Source organism: Martes martes, assembly GCF_963455335.1.
Source record: "Martes martes genome assembly, chromosome: 3".
In the NCBI taxonomy this organism is placed as follows: Eukaryota; Metazoa; Chordata; class Mammalia; order Carnivora; family Mustelidae; genus Martes; species Martes martes.
Window position 1 is genome coordinate 83,332,388 of NC_137890.1, and position 24,075 is coordinate 83,356,462.

The 24,075-nt window shown below is 40.3% G+C and overlaps 1 protein-coding gene across 1 annotated transcript in view; it reads right to left on the reverse strand.

Moving 5' to 3' along the window:
* The window catches only part of FAM168B (family with sequence similarity 168 member B), a 43,898-nt gene that overhangs the window by 13,382 nt on the left and 6,441 nt on the right, over positions 1-24,075 (reverse strand). Inside the window, exons 2-3 of the mRNA XM_080798414.1 lie at positions 23,337-23,417; positions 10,084-10,167 (exon numbers count right to left, since the gene is read on the reverse strand). Of these exons, the coding sequence (XP_080654540.1) occupies positions 10,084-10,167; positions 23,337-23,406 (154 nt within the window). The 5' untranslated portion in view covers positions 23,407-23,417. The remainder of the gene's footprint in view (positions 1-10,083; positions 10,168-23,336; positions 23,418-24,075) is intronic.

Consider the following 24,075-nt stretch of genomic DNA (forward strand, 5'->3'; position numbering starts at 1 on the left):
CGAATACCGTGAAAGGAAGCCAAAAAATGAAGAATATATCTATAAAATATAAATGTAAAATGAAAGTTAAAAAGAAACCTTAAAAACAAAAAGCTGATAAAATAAACTGAAAAGAAAAAAAAGGAAAATTTAAAACTGAAAGATAAAAGAATTATGAGAAAAAAACCTCAAATTCTATTTATTATTCTCCCCTGGTGCTTGAGTTTTGCAGTTCTGTGTGCTTGGTAAACTTGGTATTCCCCTGATGTTGAGCTGGTCTCCTGGGGGAGGAGGAGCCTGCTATGCTGATTCTCAGGTGTCTTTGCCTGGGCAGAATTGTACCTTCCCTTTCAAGGCGGCTGGGCTCAGTCAGTGTAAGCTGCTTTTGGTTGTTCTCTGTGGCTTTTGTTTGCTGAAGGCTTTCCCCACTGCTTTAGGGGATGAAAATAAAAATGGTTGCACCCCATCCCTAGCCCTGGAGGTAAAAGATCATTCTCCCCTCTCTTCAGTAAACCCTCAGGGAAAAGCAGTCTCCAATTTTGTGTGCCCCAAACTCTGCAGACTCCCATGGTATGCACCCGTGTCGATCCTCACATGGGTGGGAGGAGGGTCACCTTGGGCCTACACCTTGCTGGGCACTCGAACAGAGAGCAGTACTCCAATCGTGTCCCAATTCGCAGTTAATGGCAAACCAAACTAAGAGCCCACTCCCGGGCTTGCTGACCCTAGCAGGTTTCCCCTCTCCAACGCTTGGGAATTCTGCCAGGTCAGGCACCCCTGTTCCTTCTGTGACCCTGGGGATCCTAAGACCACACTGTTCCACCTAGGATTCTGCCCTGCTTTGCCACTTGAGCACCACTGAAGCAGGGCTGTCCCTCAAAGAAGCAGATGTCTACAGGCTCCGATTTTGCACTCTGCTGCTATATCACTTTCTGATATAGAAAGTGAGCCAGCTTATGGAGGCTCTCTCTCCCAACCATTTATCATCTTCCAGTATATCCCCTCATATTCACCTCTCCACACCTCTACCTTGCAAAAATTGGTCACTTCTCTATTTGTAGAATTCTACCAATTCTTTTCTTATGTCTCAGGTTGAATTCACAGGTGTTCAGAATGACTTGACAGTTATCTAGCAAAATTCAAAGGACAAGATGAAATGAGGTCCCCTACTCTTCCACCATCTTGCCTCCCTCTCTGCAACAGTTTTAAAAGATGCTTTTTTTGAGCCACAAGAAAGAAATCCCCCTTTTCTACAAGGATGAAGTTAGTCTTAGAGGTCCTTCTTAGAACTGTTATGTACTTACTGAAGTGAACTCCCCCAAATGCCTTGCATGGTATTCACTATGAAGATGCTGATAAAGATACTACTGCCCCAAATGTCACACAGTCCTATATAGCAGAGCAGGTACAACCCCAGATCTGGCTGTGAGTCCTGACTCCTTTGCCCAAACAAGGCAACTCCCAGGCTCAGCTGCTTTCTGTTTTAAGAGTGAAAAGATCCTTTCGGGTTTTATTGTATTATTCTGAAATTCATTTTAACTGCCATGTTAACTGTAAGTAAAAACAATAAATAGCCGTCTGCTCGATGTAGTGCTTCCATCACCTGATGACTGGTCACAAGTATGCCCACCATGCACCAGCACCTCATTGATCCCAATATGATAACCTGATTTAGAAAAAGAAACTGCTGAAGAAATGAAAATAAACAAACATATTCATGACCTGGAGAAAACAAAGCTTCTAAAAAGCCTATCACTATTCCTAATAAGAAAGTCCAAGACCATTTTGTCACTATTCAAACTGCAGAGCTTGGAGCTTGGACTGCATACAAAATGGAAGCTGTCAACCTGAACAAGCCTCCACAAACACAGTATAAAACCAAAACAAGGATGATCTAGGCATACAGTCCTCCACAGAGAGAGTCTCTGATTCAGAAGCACTGTTTGACCAACCACATTCACTAAAAAAGGTGAAGCCCTTTACTCACAACCAATGAATGGTCAATCTACAATGAGTTTCATTTCTAATGGAGGTCCAAGGCCTACTGCTGCAGAAATCCCTCCAGCTGGCCCTAGGTGTCTTAATCATCTGAAGATGTCATGTAACACCTGCTTCATATGTATGCTTTATTAAAGATGATGATTCCAAGAAGATACTATGTGCATGCACCTGTCAGAATGCAACTGAATGGCACACTTAAAATGTCTGCATCTTACATGTAAATTTTACCTTAAAAAACAAAAACAAAAACAAAAACAAAAACTAAAATACAACTACAAATAGCAATGGTATGTACACTGAACCAAATGGGATGAAGTGTATTAGTGTCCCAACTTACTGTGGCTTCAAAGTAACCTCAAAAAACAAGATATACTGCAGGTACACAAATGTGATACAAGTAAAAGTTAATTTTCAAAATTGATTTTAGGGGTGACTTGCCTGGCTGTTGGTGGAGCACATGACTCGAGCTAGGGTCAAGAGCTGAAGCCCCACATCGGGGGGGGTGTAGAAACATTAAAAAAATAAAAGATTTTAAAAGGTTTAATTGTAGGGGAGCTCACGGGGCTAAGTCATTTAAGCATCTGAATCTTGATTTCAGGTCAGGTCATGAGCTCAAGGTCGAGACTGAGCCCTGTGTGGAGGCTCTGCACTAGGCATGGAGCCTGCTTAAGATTCTATTCTCTCTCCCTCCCCACCTGACCCTTGAGCATGCTCTTCCAAAAAAAAAAAAAAAAAAAAGTTTAATTGTAAAATCTTGGCAGTCTACATGTAGATATTCATTGTGAATTTTTTTCAGTTTCTCTATATACTGAAAATTTTCACAATAAAAATGTTGGAAAAACAGTCACCCATTATTTCTACTAATGACAGTAATGATTCTTTTAATAAGATTTACTTATTTATTTTAGAGAGAGAGGGAGTATTAGGGTGGGGTAAGGGAAGAGGGAAAGGCAGGGAGAATCTTAAGCAGACTCTGCACTAAGCACAGAGCCTACCTGACATGGAGCTCCATCTCATGATCCTGAGATTACCACACTAACAGAAAACAAGAGTTCACTGCTCAATAGACCACACCACCCACAGTCCCCAGCAATGATTTTTAGTATATGCTATCTTACTGCCTATTTTTATAACTTTCCGCTATATCCTAATACTAACCAGAAAATTTATTTTGTTTTCTTGTATAGGTACTTTCTAACCAACAAGACAAACCAGTTTAAAGGAAACAAATATGTTCCCAAGTCACTTAAAACTGAGTGTTTGCCAGGCACCTTCCTTTTTTTGTTTTAGATAGCACTAGCTCCAATGTATCACACAGGAGAACCTAAACAGGAAACTTAAAATATATACACACACCTCTGATAGTATCCAAAACTGACACGGCCTCTCTAAAATAATTTTTAGGGGCACCTGGGTGGCTCGGTGGGTTAAAGCCTCTGCCTTCGGCTCAGGTCATGATCCCAGGGTCCTGGGATCGATCCCCACATTGGGCTCTCTGCTCAGCGGGGAGCCTGCTTCCTCCCCGCTCTCTGTGCCTGCCTCTCTGCCTACTTGTGATCTCTGTCTGTCAAATAAATAAATAAAATCTTAAAAAATAATAATAATAATAATTTTTAGACTTATCAGCCATTCACAATACAAAAACAAATACAGGGGTGCCTGGGTGGCTCAAGTGGCTAAATGTCAGTCTTTGGCTCAGGTCATGATCTCTGGGTCCTGAGAGAGAGCCCTACATTAGGATCCCTGCTCACTGGGAAGTCTGCCTCTCCCCCAATTCATGCTCTTTCGCACGCTCTCTCAAATAATAAATAAATAAATAAAGACACACACACACACACACACACACACACACACACACACACACACACACACATTCACTATATGGTCTTTTAAAAACAGTAATAGCTTTCCAGATTGCCCTTTCCTAAAAAGACCATTCGTACCAATGCAACATAGACAACAAAATGATTAGAACCTTTCTCCTTTCCCTCTCACCAAAAAAGTGAGGCATCGCTGGTTGACTTCCTCTCAGGGAAAAATTCATGTCTAGGGCCACTGGTTTTTTTTTTTTTTTTTTTTTAAAGATTTTATTTATTTACTTGACAGAGAGAGAGATCACAAGTAGGCAGAGAGGCAGGTAGAGAGAGAGAGAGAGGGAAGCAGGCTCCCCGCTGAGCAGAGAGCCCGATGCGGGGCTCAATCCCAGAACCCTAGGATCATGACCTGAGCCGAAGGCAGAGGCTTTAACCCACTGAGCCACCCAGGCGCCCCTAGGGCCACTGTTCTTAGACTGCTAATTATGTGATGCCAAAAGCTTTTTATATTCAAATAGATCATTTCTTCCAAAAGTACTGCACAAGATTGTATGTAAGTTTCTCAGCATAAAAGACAAAAAATTCAGAACGCTAGGGGCACCTGGCATGCAATTCTTGATCTCAGGGTCATGAGTTCAAGCCCCATGTTGGATGTAGAGACTACTTAAATAAAAACTTAAAAAAATATATATTTAAAAATATTTAAAAAGAAAAAAGAGAAATCGGAACATAAAATGTATTTGAGAAGGAAAGATCTGCACTAAGACACGGCATCAAGAAATTTCAAAACACTGGAGACAAAAATGCCAAATTACCAAAAAGAAACCCAGGTTACAGTCAATCAAGCATCATCAAGGTATCACAATTCTCAGCGGCAACAATGGAAGCTGGAAAACAATTAAGCAATGTCCTCAAAACTCTGGAGGGAAATAACTGCTAGCCTAGACTTTTATAACTAAACTACAGAAGTATGAGTGCAAAACAAAATGTTTCCACACATGAAATTATGACTCTCCCATACTACTGGGAAACTACTGAAGGAGATCCTCCACAAAAACCAAAAGGTAAACTAAGAAAGACAGGAATCAAACAGAAGGAAAAGATGTAAGAAATCCCTGAGATGTTGGAAAGAATGACCCCAAGGTAAGGTGTAATCTAGGATACTGGGTCCAAGGAAGACAAAGCAGTTGCAAAAGAAAATAGTCTCAAATTCACTAAAGGATGCTCACAGGGTCACAGTAACAGAGATGGGAAGGAGTGAGGTTACCTTTAAACTGTATGGATGTGAACCCTTTATTTATTTATTTTTAAAGATTTTATTTATTTATTTGACAGAGAGAGATCACAAGTATGCAGAGATGCAGGCAGAGAGAGACGGAGAAGCAGGCTCCCGGCTGAGCAGAGAGCCCAATGTGGGGCTTGATCCCAGGACCCTGAGATTATGACCTGAGCCGAAGGCAGAGGCTTAACCCACCGAGCCACCTAGGCGCCTCATGTAAACGCTTAATTTAAATAAGAGAAAGCAGATCCCATGACCCCACAACCTGGTAACATTGTAAGGCTTTTCTCTCCTATGTGGCTGTCATAAGTGTAGTTTATTTTTTAAACAAACCTGGGGTCTTACTTCATGGACATAATTCATGGACATAATTCAAATCTTCCCCAATTTATTCTCCATCCAGCCCTGCATGGCAAAAACCAAGGAAGCTATTTTATCACTCTTGGCAACATTTTTCTCCCTTTAAAATGTATGCTGGTGGGTAAGGGGGATAGGTTAAATAGTTCATAAGTTTAAAGGTAGGCACTTGTGTTGAAGCACTGGGTGTTGTATGTAGGTGATGAATCACTAAATTCTACACCTGAAACTGGTATTACACTGTATGTTAACTGGAATTTTATAAATACCCACCCTCAAAACGTATGTTTATGTAGTGTTTAAGTTACTTCTTAAATAATTTACTACAAAGAACTGAATGTTTTCTTGAGGACTTCGGATGATTATTGCAAATATTACTATAGAGACTGTAAATGGGAGTAGAAGAGAAGCCTGAATGTACAGCCTCAGGACCATGGGAGCCTGACTGTGTGCATGCTCCCTGCCAGCATTCTCAATAACAAAGCCAGGTGGATATGTTAATTCATTATACAAATGCCAAAAATGAAATAAAATAACTTACCCAGGAGTGACACAGCCACGATTTGAGCCACATCTAGCAAACTCCACACCCCAAACTCTTTCCAACAGATTGCTGATTCCAAAAGGAGACAGCCAACTCTGGCTGAACAGGTACTCAACCTATTACGCTTGTTCATGAGGATGAAATGAATGATACCTTCATCAGAGTAATGGAATCTTTCAGCAAAAGACATGACATCTCATCACAAGGTTATGTATCACACTTAGAAGAGTGGTGTGTTCGTGGACTTTCCCAAAGTGCCTTAAAAGCTAACCTCCACGAACATACCACCTGTACTACACAACAGCTTTGTCCACAAATCTGGTGCTGAGAGAACCAGAAGGCAGACTGAGAAAGTAGCAGAAATGGAGACAAACTTCTTTTTAACTTTTTTATAGTAACAACTCTGACTTGCTCATCAGATAAGATGAAAGGCCCATTAAGAAGGAAAATTTTAAAATTCACAGTATGAAACATTGAGCAGATCCCATAAAAAGATGGGAAGCACAGCTGTGGCTCAAATCAGGTGGCTAAAGAACTGGGGATGTTGGTGGAACCTTCAAAGTGCTCTAATTTTCTCATTTGCAAATTTTATATACATCTTACCCCCAGCCTCTTCCCGGATTATTTTTTATTCTCAGCTTGTCATTTACAAATTTCACATACATCTTTATTATCAGCTTTCCCTAAAAATCAGAGGGTTTTGACAATCCTGGGCCAGGAGTCTCGCAGTTGACAACTCTCTCTGCCATCTATCAGCAGATGCCCCTTTGAACAAGGCAGGCCCTCTTGGCAGCCAAAATCCCCCAAAATCCTATTACTCCCACCTGCCTGCCCTAGCTTCTTGGTTACAATAGCAACTGCTGAGCAGTCTTGGAAAAGTAGCAAGAAAGGACCCATCTCCCAAAGAGAAGATGGATGACATCAGTTCTTCAGGTTGGCCTGAGGTGCCCCAAAGTAGGAAGCTAACCAGACCTAAAAACCCCAAGCTTCCTCTTGGGAGAGCACTGTACACTCTGGGAAAGGAGAACAACTTTGCCAGCCTCCAACAAGCCTGAGGCTCTTTTGTAAAAGAATAAAAAACAACTTTTTTTTTTTTTAAAGATTTATTTACTTGAGAGAGAGAAAGAGAACACGTGAGTATGTGTAAGGGAGGAGGGCAGGACAGCAGGAGAGGAGAGAATCACAAGCAGACCCTGTGCTGAGCTCAGAGCCTGATGCAGGCCTTGATCCCACAATCCTGAGATCACAACCTGAGCCAAAACCAAAAGTTGGATGCTTAGCTGACTGTGCCAACCCAGGTACCCTGCTTTTCAGTACAATTCTGTTAACTTGTATACTTCAAGAAGAAAATGAATACAAATGATTATGGAAAATTCTAGAATGTACCATTTTATGGTGGTCTGCAACATGATAAGTAACAATTCTCAAGCAAAAAAATGAATTTCAATCGAATTCCTCCCATCATATACAAAAACTAAACCAAAATGGGCAACAGACTTAAATGTAAAAACTAGAACTATAAAACTTCTAGAAGAAAACAGGAGAACATCTTTGTGATTTGGGTTAGAAATGACACCAAACACATGACCCATAAATAAACAAAACAATAATCTGAAAATCATTAAATTTAAAAACTCTTGCTCATGGGGCGCCTGGCTGGCTCAGGTGGTAGAGCAAATCACTCCTGATCTTGGAGTTGAAGTTCAAGCCCTATGCTGGGTGTAGTTTACTTACAAATAATCTTTTAAAAATATAGAATAAATTAAAAAATACAAACTCCTGCTCCTTTAAAGACACTGTTAAAAGAATGAAAAAGAGCCACAAACTAGGAGAAAATAGCTGCAAATCATATACCTGTAAAACAAGTCTCAAACGGAAAAATAAGAAGACAAACTCAAAAACTGACATACAATAAAGATGTACACACTTAACCAAAGATGTTACAGATGGCAAATAAGCACATGAAAAGATGCTCAACATTATTAGTCATTAGGTAAGTTCAAACGGCTGAAATTAAACAGAACAACAACAGAACAAGTGTTGACAAGGAGGTAAAGGAACGGGAATTCTCATACACTGTGGATGGGACCAGAAAACAATACAACCATTTTGGAAGACAGTTTGGCAATTTTTTATGAAGTTAAATATTCACTTGCCTTGAGAACCAGCCATTCTCCTCCTTTGTATTTACTCAAGAGAAATGAAGCACATATCCACACAGACTTGTACAGAGATATTCACAGCAGTTTCATCTTTAACAACCCCAAACTGCAAATAATCCATACGTTAACTGGAAAATGGGTAAGCAAACTGTGGTATTCCCAAACAATGGAATCCGACAATAAAAAGGAACCAATTACTGATAAACACTACAACATGGATGTTAATTATGTTGAATGAAAGCAGTCCAAAAAAGAAAAAGGAAAAAAGTACATTCCATATGATTCATTTATACAAAATTTTAGAAAATAAGGCAATGTATAGTAGAGAAAACCGACAGTGATTTTCTGGATCTTGTGGTAGAAATCACAAAGGGTGAGGAGAAAACTTTTAGTGAGAGTTATATTCACTCCCAACTGTGAGAGTGATACACATTATATCAAAACTTATCAAACTATACACTTTAAACATATATAATTTACTCTATGTCATCTATGCCTCAAGGAACTACTTTTAAGAAGTTAAACCTGAGAAGATTTACAAAAGGAGATGGGTGGTGTCATTTAGCTGTTAAAGAATCCAGTGAGTAGTAACATAATATTGTTGATACCAGGGAAGGGATTTCCTTAGTTGATCGCAAAACATAGGCAATAAAGTAGCAGGTACTCTCGGCCAGGTGGGAGAGAAAAAACGTTAGTAAAAGCTAGCAAAACACAAAACAAAAACCATTTTGGAAAAAACAGGCCAATGTGGCAAAGAACCAGAGATTTAAAGTTGAGAGTCTTGCCTTTACAATCAGAGGAAACCTTCATCTGAGAACATTACTCTGGTGTAATAAGCAAGCAAGGAACATGAACCAAAGGAGAAAAGCCTGGGAGCAGGATGAGCAAGCCAAGGTCTTTGTCTGGGTGCGATCTACAAGCTAAACAAATGCAGTCAGAGTAGGAATAGAAACAGGAGAAAGGACAAGAGTCACAGAAGAATTTTATGATTAGCAAAACAGGGAGAATTCAGGGAGGGGACACTACTCTTATCTCCTTTTCCGTCAAAGTTAACCGTGTGAGACTAGGGGTTCTAAGGTGAAAAAAGTGAAGCACACCAGCAGATCTATGAGGCCAAGACTTCAGGTCACTGTGGGCCACCACTGCTGCAGGAGAATCACAAAGTCCAGTGTCGGTGAGTGAACCCTGGAAGAAGCCCACACCAGAGTACAAGCTCACAGAGGAAAGTATCACTCCCTTTACAAGTTACAAACCAAGTTAACTTTGAACGGTATCACTGATTTCTAAAATCTAAAAATAATCTCACGCATATGAAATAAGACTTTGTTTTAAAACTATAAAAGGGATAGTGTCGAGAACATGGTCAATGGTATTGTAATAGGGTCGTCTGGGGACAGATGGTAGCTACACTGTGGTAAGAAGAACATAAAGAACATTTGTAGGATCACTGTGTTGTACACCTGAAACTAATGTAACATTATTAACTACACTTGAAAGAAAAAATAGTAAAACTATAACCAGAGTGCTAAAACACTGGGGAGAAATCAGTCATCCCTAAAAATATTAGCAACATGGAAATTCCATCTATTAACTAGGCAAAATGATCTTTAGTTTCTAGTAATCAACACTGTTTCATAAATATATGTCCTGGCACTAGTTACCTATAATGACATATGATTAGAATAAAGATCTATGTTATGGAAGAACATCAGAAATGCAATGTCTAAAGTTTTACATGCAATAAGAATAAAGTTTTGTTTTTGTTTTTTTTTTTTAAGAATAAAGTTTTTATCACACTCATCAACAAGGCTGAACTTACAAACCAAGAAATCAATTCAACCCAAATCCTAATTCTATAACTACACTTCTCAAAACCCACCCACTTTACATTCTCCCAAGCCACACAGACAAAGCACTTATGTCAGCCGGCACACATAGGCTGCATACCTGTTTGGAAGGTAGGATTCGCTCCAGGGTACATGTTGGGGGAGTAGGCAGGAGCTGCAGCTGCATAGCCCATGGGGAAACCAGCTGGAGAAAAACAGAACAATGGGATATCACCACCTGAAGGAGTAACATAATTTTACAACCATGCTCCTACAGACCCAGTCGTTCTTACCTTTTCATCAAACTCCAGACTGACTGAAGGAGCCCAACAGTTTGTCACTAATTGTCTCCTTTCCTCAGAACTGGGATGGGTCACAGATGTCCATTTACAGACGAATGGATAAAGATGTGGTATATATACACAATGAAATAGTACTGAGCCATAAAAAAGAATGAAATCTTACCATTTGCAACAATGTGCATGGAACATTGTAGCTGGTATTATGCTAAGCGAAGTAAGTCAGCCAGAGAAAGACAAATACCACCACATGATTTCATTCACATGTGGAATTTAAGAAACAAAACAGATGAACATAAAGGGAAACAAAGGAAAAATAAAATAAGATAAAAACAGAGAGAGGCAAACCGTAAGAGGCTCTTTTAACTATAGGGAATAAACTGAAGGTTGCTGGAGGGGAAGTGCGTGGGGAGGGTGGGATAACCAGGTGATGGGCATTAAGGAGGGCACGTGATGTAATGAGCACTGGGTGTTTTTTGCAACCAATGAGTCACTAAACTCTATCCTGAAACTAATAATGTACCACAGGATAACTAACTCGAATTTAAATTTTAAAAAATTGGAATGGGACACAAACATAATTAAGTCTTTTAAACCTGTGAAAAAATTTAGCAGAAAACTGAGTCAGAATGCCAAAAAATAGAACAAAACAAAAAAAAAAAACAAACCTAAGCTGAAGTCAGAAAACTCCTAATACTTCTGGCAGTTTTACCATAAATTTTCATCACAAAATTTATTACTTAGCAACAGTAATAAGAATGCTAGAAACTGTGTGGTGAGGGGGCTGTTAACTGGCACACTGACACACTGACACATGGAAATGGGAAAAATCCAATCTCACAAACCACTTGCAAGCAACCTCATCTTTTTAATATAAATGAGACTCCTTAGTAACACTAAACCATAACCACTACTAAAACAAAAACATCAAATGTGACTACAACAAAAACATCAAATAAGACAGCATTACAGTCAAAATCCTGGCTACCAGGCATCCACCTGCAAAGGGGCCTCAATTACCTGCTTTTGGCCTCCTGAGAGCCTAAGGACCCCCTGTAAGGTTCCCTAGACCTATCTGGGTGAACCTATCTGGTTCACAGTTCAAAATGCTCCATTCATGTGACAGCTGGACCATTAGAATCTACTTCCTTATATTCAGGGCAAAGAACCAACAAAGATGACCCACATTCCTTAGTCTTTACTACTGTCACAAACTAGTTGTGAAAAGCTGTTAACTTCTCCATCCCTCTTTCCCCTCACCTGTAAATAAAGTTGAAATGGAAAGGCAGACTTCAAATGAAAGACACTGTTGAGACTCAGAGAAAAGTGTCTCCCAGGGATATCTAAGGGACTGTGGTGGTTGAGTAACCAAAGTGAAAAAAACATAAGGGTAGTAGGATAACATAAAGGAGAAAACTAAGTAGAGTTCAGAGTAGAATTCCAAAGGTAATCTTTGTGGATCTGAATGTCATTTATAAAGATTTTGGATAAAGTGCCTTACAGGAATCCCTGCAGTCTCCAGCACAGGTTGGATGCCCTTGCGCTGCTGCACCTCCTGCTCCAGCTGTCCTGTAGTTTCCATGTGTCTCTTCCAAGGGCAAGGACAGAAGTTCAATCCCACTGCTCCCAAGGAAGCCCTACTTGCAAGTGCCCAGTTCTCACTTCATATACAAATCCTCTGCTTCAGAGTTGCTTTCTTCTTTCTCAAAACTGATCCTCCCCTACCTCAGCAGAAGCTATTTGGAGTTTCCTTCCTAGATTATCATTTTCCTGTTTGTCCAATTACTTAGAAAACAGTTTGAGGGCATCAAATGCTCAAGAGATTCCCTCATTTTGGACATCAATGACAGATTCCACTTGATTCCACGGACCTAAAGTGGCTTTTTTTGAAAGACCAGGAAGGTGGTTTTCAATCTGTGTTCAATGAAGCCTAAGCATTTCCTTAGAGGCCTCAACTGTGAGCAGCAGGAGGACAAGCAGGCTCTGGGAAACTCACCCTGGGAGATGCTGTAACTTATCTTAGTACTAAGGAACCACTTACAAATCTTTTCTACGTTTTCATTGTTAAAAACAAAGTTTAAAATACTACTGACCTAGATCATATCTTATAGGCTTCTGCAACAATTCCCTCAAAATCCAAATGACCTCATCTCTCCATAAAGTCTACAAATAAATCCTCCAGCAGCATTGTCTGCTTCTGTACTTGTCTTGTGTCTAAGAGTTCCTGGAACACTATTATTATGTTTGCTTGGCACATCCTATCTTCACCTTCTAACAGTGAGTTAAACATGCTCTAAAATGAAAGAGTAAAGCCACATAACAAGTACTTAAAACAGCATAATTAACCACCAAAAACAGGACATCCTCTGCTACTTCTATTCCTACGCATAGAAGTATACCACCCTCACACACCACCAAATCCCACACATACACTACCACACTGACCCAGAACCCCAGCACAGTTGTTGACCTTCCACCTTGGCCATACAAAACCCCCACATGGAAACCTGTGAAAGAACTATCTCCCTGGAACCCCACAAACACTGTTTTAACTGGTCCTGGTTGTAGCATCTTCTGTTTCTTCATTTTTCTAGAAAATTCCAACCTGCAGGGCTCCAATCATCAAAGTTGAGAAGCACTGTTCCTTCCTACCCCTGTCAATCATTCTGGCCACACCACGGTGTTCCTAAAAATGCCCCTCACAGCAAGTACTATGGACAGTTTCCTTCAACATCTGCTATAGCTCCCTTCTGGGACAGAAACACTGGAATGCTACAAACTACACTGCCCAGACTCCCCTCTTGTAAGAGACTGTAAGTAACCCCAAATCCTAACCACTTTTATGAGATTTATTACTTCATGAAAATAAAAACTTCAGAGCAAAAGATACCATAAGCTAAGTAAGAAAAAATATAAACTAAGAAAAAATACTTGCAAATTACATTAACAAAAAATACTATACAGAGATTTGGGAAGATGGCGGAAAAGTAGCAGGCTGAGACGACATCGGATAGCAGGAGATCAGCTAGATAGCTTATCTAACCATTGTGAACACCTACAAATCCAAAGGGAAATCGAAGAGAAGAAGAGCAACAATTCTAGAAACAGAAAATCGATCACTTTCTGAAAGGTAGGACCTGCGGAGAAGTGAATCCAAAGCGATGGGAAGATAGACCCCGGGGGGAGGGGCCGACTCCGGGGGAGGGGCCGACTCCCAGCAAGCGGCGGAGCAACGGAGCACAAAATCGGGACTTTTAAAAGTCTGCTCCACTGGGAGACATCGATCCAGAGCCTAAACCGGGGGGAAACCCAGGCGGGGTCAGCATAACCCCAGGTCCCGCGGGGTCACAGAAGGACCGGGGGTGTCTGAATGCCACAGAGCTCACAGGTATTAGAGCGGGGAAGCCGGCTAAAGTGACAAAGCCGAGGAGTGAGCTCTAGGCGCGGGGTTACCTTATGCCGGTTGCAGGCTGGGTGGGCTCGGAGCGCCGCCAGAGGCCACGGAGACGGAAGCGACCGGGCGCTTTTCTCCAGGTTCCAGCAATTGATTGCTTTCCTACCGGCGTGACCGCAGGCCAGGGAGGTGGGGCGGTTGGGTGCTTTACTCTGAGGGCGCACTGGGGAGTGGAACCCCAAGCTCTCCGCTCCTCCGGGCCAAGAGATTGGGAGGCCGCCATCTTCATTCCCGTCCTCCGGAACTCTATAGAAAGCACTCAGGGAACAAAAGCTCCCGAAAGCAAACCCGAGGGGATTATTTAGCCCGGCGCCTGGCAAGGACGGTACAATTCCGCCTGAGGCAAAGACACTTGAGAATCACTACAACAGGCCCCTCCCCCAGAAGATCAACAAGAAACCCAGCCAAAACCAACTTCAGTCACCAAGAACAGTGGAATTCCACAGCAGGAGAAAGCAAATCTTATCTGGACAAAATGACAAGGTGGAAAAACTCACCTCAAAAAAAAGAACAAGAGGCGTACCGAAGGCTGGAGACCTAATCAATACGGACATTGGTAATATGACAGATCTAGAGTTCAGAATGACAATTCTCAAGCTTCTAGCCGGGCTCGAAAAAGGCATAGAAGATATTAGAGAAACCCTCTCCAGAGAGATAAAAGCCCTTTCTGGAGAAATAAAAGAGCTAAAATCTAACCAAGTTGAAATCAAAAAAGCTATTAATGAGGTGCAATCAAAAATGGAAGCTCTCACTGTTAGGATAAATGAGGCAGAAAAAAGAATTAGAGACATAGAAGACCAAATGACAGAGAATAAAGAAGCTGAGCAAAAGAGAGACAAATACTGGACCACGAGGAGAGAATTCGAGAGATAAGCGACACCATAAGACGACACAACATTGGAATAATTGGGATTCCAGAAGAAGAAGAAAGAGAGAGGGGAGCAGAAGGTATATTGGAGACAATTATTGGAGAGAATTTCCCTAATATGGCAAAGGGAACAAACATCAAAATCCAGGAGATGCTAAGAACGCCCCTCCAAATCAATAAAAAGAGGTCCACACCTCGTCACCTGATAGTAAAATTTACAAGTCTTAGCGACAAAGAGAAAATCCTGAAAGCAGCCCGGGAAAAGAAGTCTGTAACATACAAGGGTAAAAACATTAGACTGGCAGTGGACCGATCCACAGAGACCTGGCAGGCCAGAAAGAACTGGCATGATATATTCAGAGCACTAGACAAGAAAAACATGCAGCCAAGAATACTATATCCAATTAGGCTATCATTGAAAATAGAAGGAGAGATAAAGAGCTTCCAGGACAAACAAAAGCTGAAAGAATTTGCAAACACCAAATCAGCTCTACAGGAAATATTGAAAGGGGTCCTCTAAGCAAAAAGAGACCCTAATAGTAGTAGATCAGAAAGAAACACAGACAACATACAGTAACAGTCACATTACAGGCAATGGCACTAAATACACATCTCTCAATAGTTACCCTGAATGTTAATGGGCTAAATGCCCCAATCAAAAGACACAGGGTATCAGAATGGATAAAAAAACAAAACCCATCAATATGCTGCCTACAAGAAACTCATTTTAGACCCGAAGACACCTCCAGATTTAAAGTGAGGGGGTGGAAAACAATGTACCATGCTAATGGACATCAGAAGAAAGCTGGGGTGGCAATCCTTATATCAGATCACGTAGATTTTAAGCCAAGACTATAATAAGAGATGAGGAAGGACACTATATCATACTCAAAGGGTCTGTCCAACAAGAACACCTAACAATCTTAAATATCTATGCCCCTAACGTGGGAGCAGCCAACTATATAAACCAATTAATAACAAAATCAAAGAAATACATTGACAGTAATACAATAATAGCAGGGGACTTTAACACTGCCCTCACTGAAATGGACAGATCATCTAAGCAAAAGATCAACAAGGAAATAAGGCCTTAAATGATACACTGGACCAGATGGACATCACAGATATCTTCAGAACATTCCATCCCAAAGCAACAGAGTATACATTCCTCTCTAGTGCACATGGAACATTCTCCAGAATAGACCACATCCTGGGTCATAAATCCATCGGTACCAAAAGATTGGGATCATTCCCTGCATATTTTCAGACCACAATGCTCTGAAGCTAGAACTCAATCACAAGAGGAAATTTGGAAAGAATGCAAATACATGGAGACTAAACAGCATCCTTCTAAAAAATGAATGGGTCAACCAGGAAATTAAAGAAGAACTGAAAAAAATCATGGAAACAAATGATAATGAAAACACAACAGTTCAAAATCTGTGGGACACGACAAAGGCAGTCCTGAGAGGAAAATATATAGCGATACAAGCCTTTCTCAAGGAACAAGAAAGGTCTCAAATACACAACCTAACCCTACACCTAAAGGAGCTGGAGAGAGAACAACAAAGCCTAAACCCAGCAGGAGAAGAAAAATCATAAGGATCAGAGCAGAAATCAATGAAATAGAAACTAAAAAAACAATAGAACATATCAACAAAACTAGGAGCTGGTTCTTTGAAAGAATTAATAAGATTGACAAACCCCTGCCCAGACTTATCAAAAAGAAGAGAAAGGACGCAAAAAAATAAAATCATGAATGGAGGAGGAGAGATCACAACGAACACCAAAGAAATACAAACAATTATAAGAACATACTTCGAGCAACTCTACGCCAACAAATTTGACAACCTGGAAGAAATGGATACATTTCTAGAGACATATAAACTACCACAACTGAACCAGGAAGAAATAGATAACCTGAACAGACCCATAACCAGTAAGGAGATTGAAACAGTCATCAAAAATCTCCAAACAAACAAAAGTCTAGGACCAGACGGCTTCCCAGGGGAATTCTACCAAACATTTAAAGAAGAATTAATTCCTATTCTCCTGAAACTGTCCCAAAAAATAGAAATGGAAGGAAAACTTCCAAACTCATTCTATGAGGCCAGCATCACCTTGATCCCAAAACCAGACAAGGATCCCATCAAAAAAGAGAAGTTCAGACCACATGAACTTCTTGATGAAGTTCTTGATGAACACAGATGTGAAAATTCTCACCAAAATACTGGCCAATAGGATCCAACAGTACATTAAAAGGATTATTCACCACAACCAAGTGGGATTTATTGTAGGACTGCAAGGTTGGTTCAACATCCACAAATCCATCAATGTGATACAATACATTAATAAAAGAAAGAGTAAGAACCATATGATACTCTCAATAGATGTTGAAAAAGCATTTGACAAAGTGCAGCATCCCTTCCTGATTAAAACTCTTCAAAGTCTAGGGATAGAAGGCACATACCTCAATATTATCAAAGCCATCTATGAAAAATCCACCGCAAATATCATTCTCAATGGAGAAAAACTGAAAGCTTTTGCACTAAGGTCAGGAACACGGCAGGGATGTCCGTTATCACCACTGCTGTTCAACATAGTACTAGAAGTCCTAGCCTCAGCAATCAGACAACAAAAAGAGATTAAAGGCATCCAATCGGCAAAGAAAAAGTCAAACTATCACTCTTTGCAGATGATATGATACTCTATGTGGAAAACCCAAAAGGCTCCACTCCAAAACTGCTAGAACTTATACAGGAATTCAGTAAAGTTTCAGGATATAAAGTCAACGGACAGAAATCAGTCGCATTTCTTTACACTAACAACAAGACAGAAGAAAGAGAAATTGAGAAGTCAGTCCCATTTACAATCGCACCCAAAACCATAAGATACCTAGGAATAAATCTACCCAAAGAGGCAAAGAATCTATACTCAGAAAACTATAAAGTACTCATGAAAGAAATTGAGGAAGACACAAAGAAATGGAAAAATATTCCATGCTCATGGATTCAAAGAACAAATATTGTGAAAATGTCTATTCTACCTAAAGCAATCTACACATTTAATGCAATCCCTATCAAAATCCCATCCATTTTTTTTAAAGAAATAGAACAAATAATCCTAAAATTTATATGGAACCAGAAAAGACCTCGAATAGCCAAAGGAATATTGAAAAAGAAAGCCAAAGTCAGTGGCATCACAATTCCAGACTTCAAGCTCTATTACAAAGCTGTCATCATCAAGACAGTATGGTACTGGCACAAAAACAGACATATAGACCAATGGAACAGAATAGAGAGTCCAGAAATAGACCCTCAACTCTATGGTCAACTAATCTTCGACAAAGCAGGAAAGAATATCCAATGGAAAAAAGACAGCCTCTTCAACAAATGGTGCTGGGAAAATTGGACAGCCACATGCAAAAAAATGAAATTGGACTATTTCCTTACACCACACACGAAAATAGACTCAAAATGGATGAAGGACCTCAATGGGAGAAAGGAACCAATCAAAATCCTTGAGGAGAACGCAGGCAGCAACCTCTTCGACCTCAACCGCAACTTCCTCCTAGGAACATCGCCACAGGCAACAGAAGCAAGGGCAAAAATGAACTATTGGGATTTCATCAAGATCAAAAGCTTTTGCACAGCAAAGGAAACAGTTAACAAAACCAAAAGACAACTGACAGAATGGGAGAAGATATTTGCAAACGACATAGCAGATAAAGGGCTAGTATCCAAAATCTATAAAGAGCTTATCAAACTCAATACCCAAAGAACAAATAATCCAGTCAAGAAATGGGCAGAGGACATGAACAGACATTTCTGCAAAGAAGACATCCAGATGGCCAACAGACACATGAAAAAATGCTCCACATCACTCGACATCAGGGAAATACAAATCAAAACCACAATGAGATACCACCTCACACCAGTCAGAATGGCTAACATTAACAAGTCAAGAAATGACAGATGCTGGCGAGGATGTGGAGAGAGGGGAACCCTCCTACACTGCTGGTGGGAATGCAAGCTGGTGCAACCACTCTGGAAAACAGTGTGGAGGTTCCTCAAAAAACTGAAAATGGAGCTACCCTATGACCCAGCGATTGCACTACTGGGTATATATCCTAAAGATACAAACGTGGTGCTCCGAAGGGGCACGTGCACCGGAATGTTTATAGCAGCAATGTCCACAATAGCCAAACTGTGGAAAGAGCCTAGATGTCCATCAACAGATGAATGGATAAAGAAGAAGTGGTATATACACACAATATACTATGCAGCCATCAAAAGACATGAAATCTTGCCATTTGCGACGACGTGGATGGAACTCGAGGGTATCATGCTTAGCGAAATAAGTCAATTGGAGAGACAACTATCATATGATCTCTTTGATATGAGGAAGTGGAGATGCAATGCGGGGGGGTTGGGGGGAGGTAGGAAAAGAAGAAATGAAAAGATGGGATTGGGAGGGAGACAAACCATAAAAGACTCAATCTCAAAAAACAGACTGAGGGTTGCTGGGGGGAGGGGGGACGGGAGAGGGTGGTGGGGAAATGGACATTGGGGAGGGTATGTGCTATGATGAGTGCTGTGAAATGTGTAAACCTGGCGATTCACAGACCTGTACCCCTTGGGATAAAAATACATTATATGTTTATTAAAATAAAATAAAAAAAACTATACAAAATATGAAAATTTAATAATATAAATAATTCTTAAAACTAAATAAAAAAAAAAACAAAAAAGAAAAAAAAATTCAGTAGAGATCTGGACAGAATTGCTAACTACCACTACACCTATCCCATTTCTAACATGAGACTGGTAAAACTCCAAAAGCTAAAAACACACTTTGTTGGTAAGACTGTGGGGAAACCATTGCCTCACACACTTCTGGTAGGAATACAAAACAGTAAAAATCCTATGGAGGAAAAATCAGAAGCATCTTAAAAATTACGTATGCTGGGCACCTGGGTGGCTCAGTGTGTTGAAGCCTCTGCCTTCCGCTCAAGTCATGATCCCAGGGTCCTGGGATCGATCCCCACATCGGGCTCTCTGCTCAGCGGGGAGCCTGCTTCCTCCTCTCTCTCTCTCTCTCTGCCCGCCTCTCTGCCTACTTGTGATCTCTGTCTGTCAAATAAATAAATGAAATCTTTAAAAAAAAAAAAATTAGGTATGCATTTACACTCTCACCCAGCAATCCCATCTTAAGGAACCCACTCTGAAGATTAACTTCCATAATCAACATATGCTGTAATATTACTGGGATATCAAAATACTTCAAACAATACATCTACCCAAAGAATTGGTTGAATCTAACTATGGAAACCCCAAAAGATGCAGGTGACACAGCAGTACTCTGCAAAATAAAAAAAGAACAAGGCAAACCTTTGTAAACGGACATGGGATGATTTCTAGGATATACTGAGTTGACAAAGCAAAGCAAACATCACCACCATCTGAATCTCCATTCCAGAAAAGAAGCCATTATTCAGCCACGAGCAGTACATGGGACTGCCAGCCTCTGGCAGCAGCACCTCCAAAGGCCACTTCTGTCTAATGAGGGCCTCCTTTAACTTCTAGTTCTTCCCTCACAGCTCCCCCATGAGCTAAAAATTCAGCAATGTGTAGCACAGTCCTGAGGCTCCCCCCTACCTGATTCTGCATCCTCTCATTAGACCTTTCACAAATGTTCCCCAAAAATGCCTACTTCCCTAATTTCATCTCAGTATCCATTACCAACTGGAGTGAGGGCATGATATGAACTGAGTATTTGTGTCTCCTTCAAAATTTATGTGTTGAAATTCTAATTCCCAAATTTGACAGTATTTGAGTATACGCAATTGTAGTAATCATTTCACAGTGTATACATATATTAAATCATCACATACACCTTAAAAAAAAAAAAAAAAAAAGAAACAACATACTGGGTCACCTGGCTGTCTCAGCAATTAAGCATCTGCCTTCAGCTCAGGTCATGATCCTAGGGTCCTAGGACTGAGTCCCACATCAAGCTCCCTGCTCAGTGGGGAGCCCGCTTCTTCCTCTACCTGTTGCTCCGCTCCCCCTGCTTGTGCTTGCTCTCTGACAAATATATCTTAAAAACAAAACAAAAAAACATACTGTACAACCTAAATATATATAATTTTTACTTGACAATCACAGCTCAAAAAAGCTCAGTTAAAAAAAAAAAGCTAATCAGCATGCTATCTACCTCAAAGGGAAGACATCAACTGGAGCCACAATTTTTAATACACTGTATATTACATTCCATGAAAAAACACTAGGCATGACAAGAGACAGAACTGCATAGTTGAAAAACAAAAGAAAAAGACAAACTGACAATAGAAACAAACCCACATGTAATTCACAGACAGCCTTCAACCAACAAAATCTTTAAAATAACTTAGGGGGCACCTGGGTGGCTCAGTGGGTTAAAGTCTCTGCCTTCAGCTCAGGTCATGATCCTAGGGTCCTGGGATCAAGCCCTGCATCAGGCTCTCTGCTCAGCAGGGAGCCTGCCTCCCCCCATCTCTCTGCCTACCTCTCTGCCTACTTGTGATCTCTTGTCTGTCAAATAAATAAATAAAAATCTAAAAAAAAAAATAATAAAATAAAATAACTTAGTATGTTGGAGGAAAAAATGGAGTAGATGAAAAGATTCAATAAATGGGTTTTTTAGCAAATTAGAGAAAAATTAGCAGGGTTGATGAAATGGAAGCAGATCAGTACAAAATATCCACATTAAAACTCACAGAAGAAAATAATGTAAAGTACAAAAAAGGATGTAACAGATGTGACATAGAGTAAAATGGTTTAACATACCTATAAATGGACTCCCAAGAGAGAAGGGAGCAGGAAAAAAGTATTTGAAAAGTCACTACTATTGCACTTTGGGGGGAAAAAAAAATCAACTTACTGAGGCTGTTTTCAGTGTTAATACACACACACAGTATTATCTACAGCTGCTTCAGTTCTGGAAAAACAGAACTGAGGAATTGCAACAGAGACACTATGGCCCACAAAGCCTGAAATATATACTACACCTGGACCTTTACATAAAGTTTGTCAATCCTGCTTCTGACCAACCAAAGAACTGGAACAAAATTTAGACACCCTGCAGAGAACTGGAGTATGACAGTTATTGATTTATTAAACTATCAGGTAAAACTAATACCATTGGGTTTTGCCTATTTCCCTTGCTCTAGATCCACTCAGGATTCTCAGGAAGCTACTTGGCATTCTGTTTAAACTGTCTTGATAATTTAAAGACAACACGTCTCACTACTAAATTATTCTGGAAAATTCTGTCACTCCTCTTCTTGTCTCTCTATTCAGTCCTTCTGGAGCTCTTAATTCTCCCCAATTCTTCTGACATCTCGATTTCTTAACTGGTCTCCTACTGCCCCCTTTTCCCTTATTCTGCAGCCCTGTTCTCCCATTTAGCAGTGTTTTACCTACAATTTAACCTGAATTTTATTCAAATTCATTGCTTTTTCATTTCTTTAAATTCCAGTTCATTCTTTTTTCCCCCAGTGTCTTGTTCCCCTCTTACAGTCTTATTTCTTTTAGATCTTCAATTACTCTAAACTTATATGATGTGATATCTGATATTCTATTCCTGAAATCGGTCATGACTGGTAACTCTTATGTGATAAAGAAGTCACATGTTTTATAATAATTTTGCGGGAAACCCACACAACCCGGAATGAGAACATGTGTCTCCACAGCGGTTCTGCTTTTACTGCTCTCAGGCGCTGGGGGTAATGCAGGCTGCAGACTACTTTTTATGTTTGTTTCTTAAAAATTATGGACTGCCCTCCACCCCCCAGGTAAGTACAAGTAATACAAAGTACAGCCTCCAACGTTCCTGACCGGGTACAAAGTCTTAGGAAAGATCTTCCCTTCCTATAGAGCCCAAGCAGAGACAAAATTGCCTTGTGGAACCAGTGAATGGATTTTTTTTACTCTAACTCTTCCCTGGGAGTATCATCTGCTGGAGGAACCAGATTGATGAGGGGTCCCACCTCCAAGCCCCAGACTCACAAGGCCTAAGGCCTCACTTTCTCTCCCCATGTGGGTTATTAAAACTCATGGAAAGCAAAAATCCACAATAAAACTGTAACATTACAAATAATTACTCCTTGTTAGATGTCACCAATTAGGATGTCCACTTGCTATTTTCAAACAACCAGTTCCTTTTCCCCCAAATTTTGCTTTATCACCTCCCTCACAGCCCATGTTCTACTAGCTGACTCCAATAAGGAGTAAAAGTGGCTCAGGTCTAAATTAATTAGAATCTCCTCCCTGGCCCTGGGATGGAAGCAGAGTGCAATCAGAACACGTCCCAGGATTGGTCTGATTAGAGAACAAGAAGCCCCAACGGGGCTTCCTATAGAGCAGAGATAGAGGCTCATAGCTAGGGTACTACTGGGGGGTGGTTGCTGAACACCACAAAGAGACCACAATGGAGAGACATGCAACCTGTGACCAACACTGAGCCAATCCTGAGGAAGTGAAGTTGAGCCTAGGAGGTAGAAACTAGATCCTAGTCCAACTGCTGGAGCCACCAGATCAAGCTTTGACCAAAGCCAGTCCTAGCTCTTGATTTTTCAGTTCCATGACCCAAAACATTTTCTTCTTTGTATAGATCACTTTGAGCTAGGTTTGTCAACTGAAAGCATTCTGAGCAACAAGGAAATTTACCAAGTGTTCAAACTTCAATAATGAAACAATGTTTTACTTGCTTACCTGGATAACCAATTCCTTTGGCATTTGCATAGGGAACTCCGGAAGAACCAGGGCTATAAACAGGATTCATGATTTCAAGAACTAAAAAGGAAAAAAAAAGTAATTTAGCCAAGCACTTTTATTCTCCGGTTTTTCTCCAATATCACTTGCGAAAGAGCGGGCAGCAAGAGTCCCTTCTCTAGTTGATGAAAAACAAAGCATTTCATGCTGCTGCCAACCAACACAGAAAAGGCAGGCCAGAAGTCCTGATGAAAGCCCACCTAAACACTGTAATCTTTCCAACTTCTTCAGTCCATCAGAAGCTAAGGGAAAATGTGTTCGCTATGTCCCTGCTTAAAACAGTGAAAAAAATGTTATGATCTAAATGTCCTTATAACAAAGAATAGTTAAGGAAACCAGACCTATGCAGAATATGAAATATTACACAGATACTTTTTAAAGCGTTTAAAAACATGACCGATATGTTATGTGACAAAAGGAAAAGAACAATGCTGCATTATGCAGTATGATCCTAAATCTGCACCTACATGTAGTACAGGCATATGCACTTCCAGCACAAACAGAAAAAATCTGGGAGAATATAAAAACGTGAACAGAGATGATCTCCAGATGGGGTAGGTTTAGCGTTCTTTTTACACTTTTCTCTATTTATTAAATAAACTTTGTTAAATATATATTTATTTTCTTTAAGACACAAATCAGCTATAGCCTAGCAACTCTACTAATCCATTTGATTTTT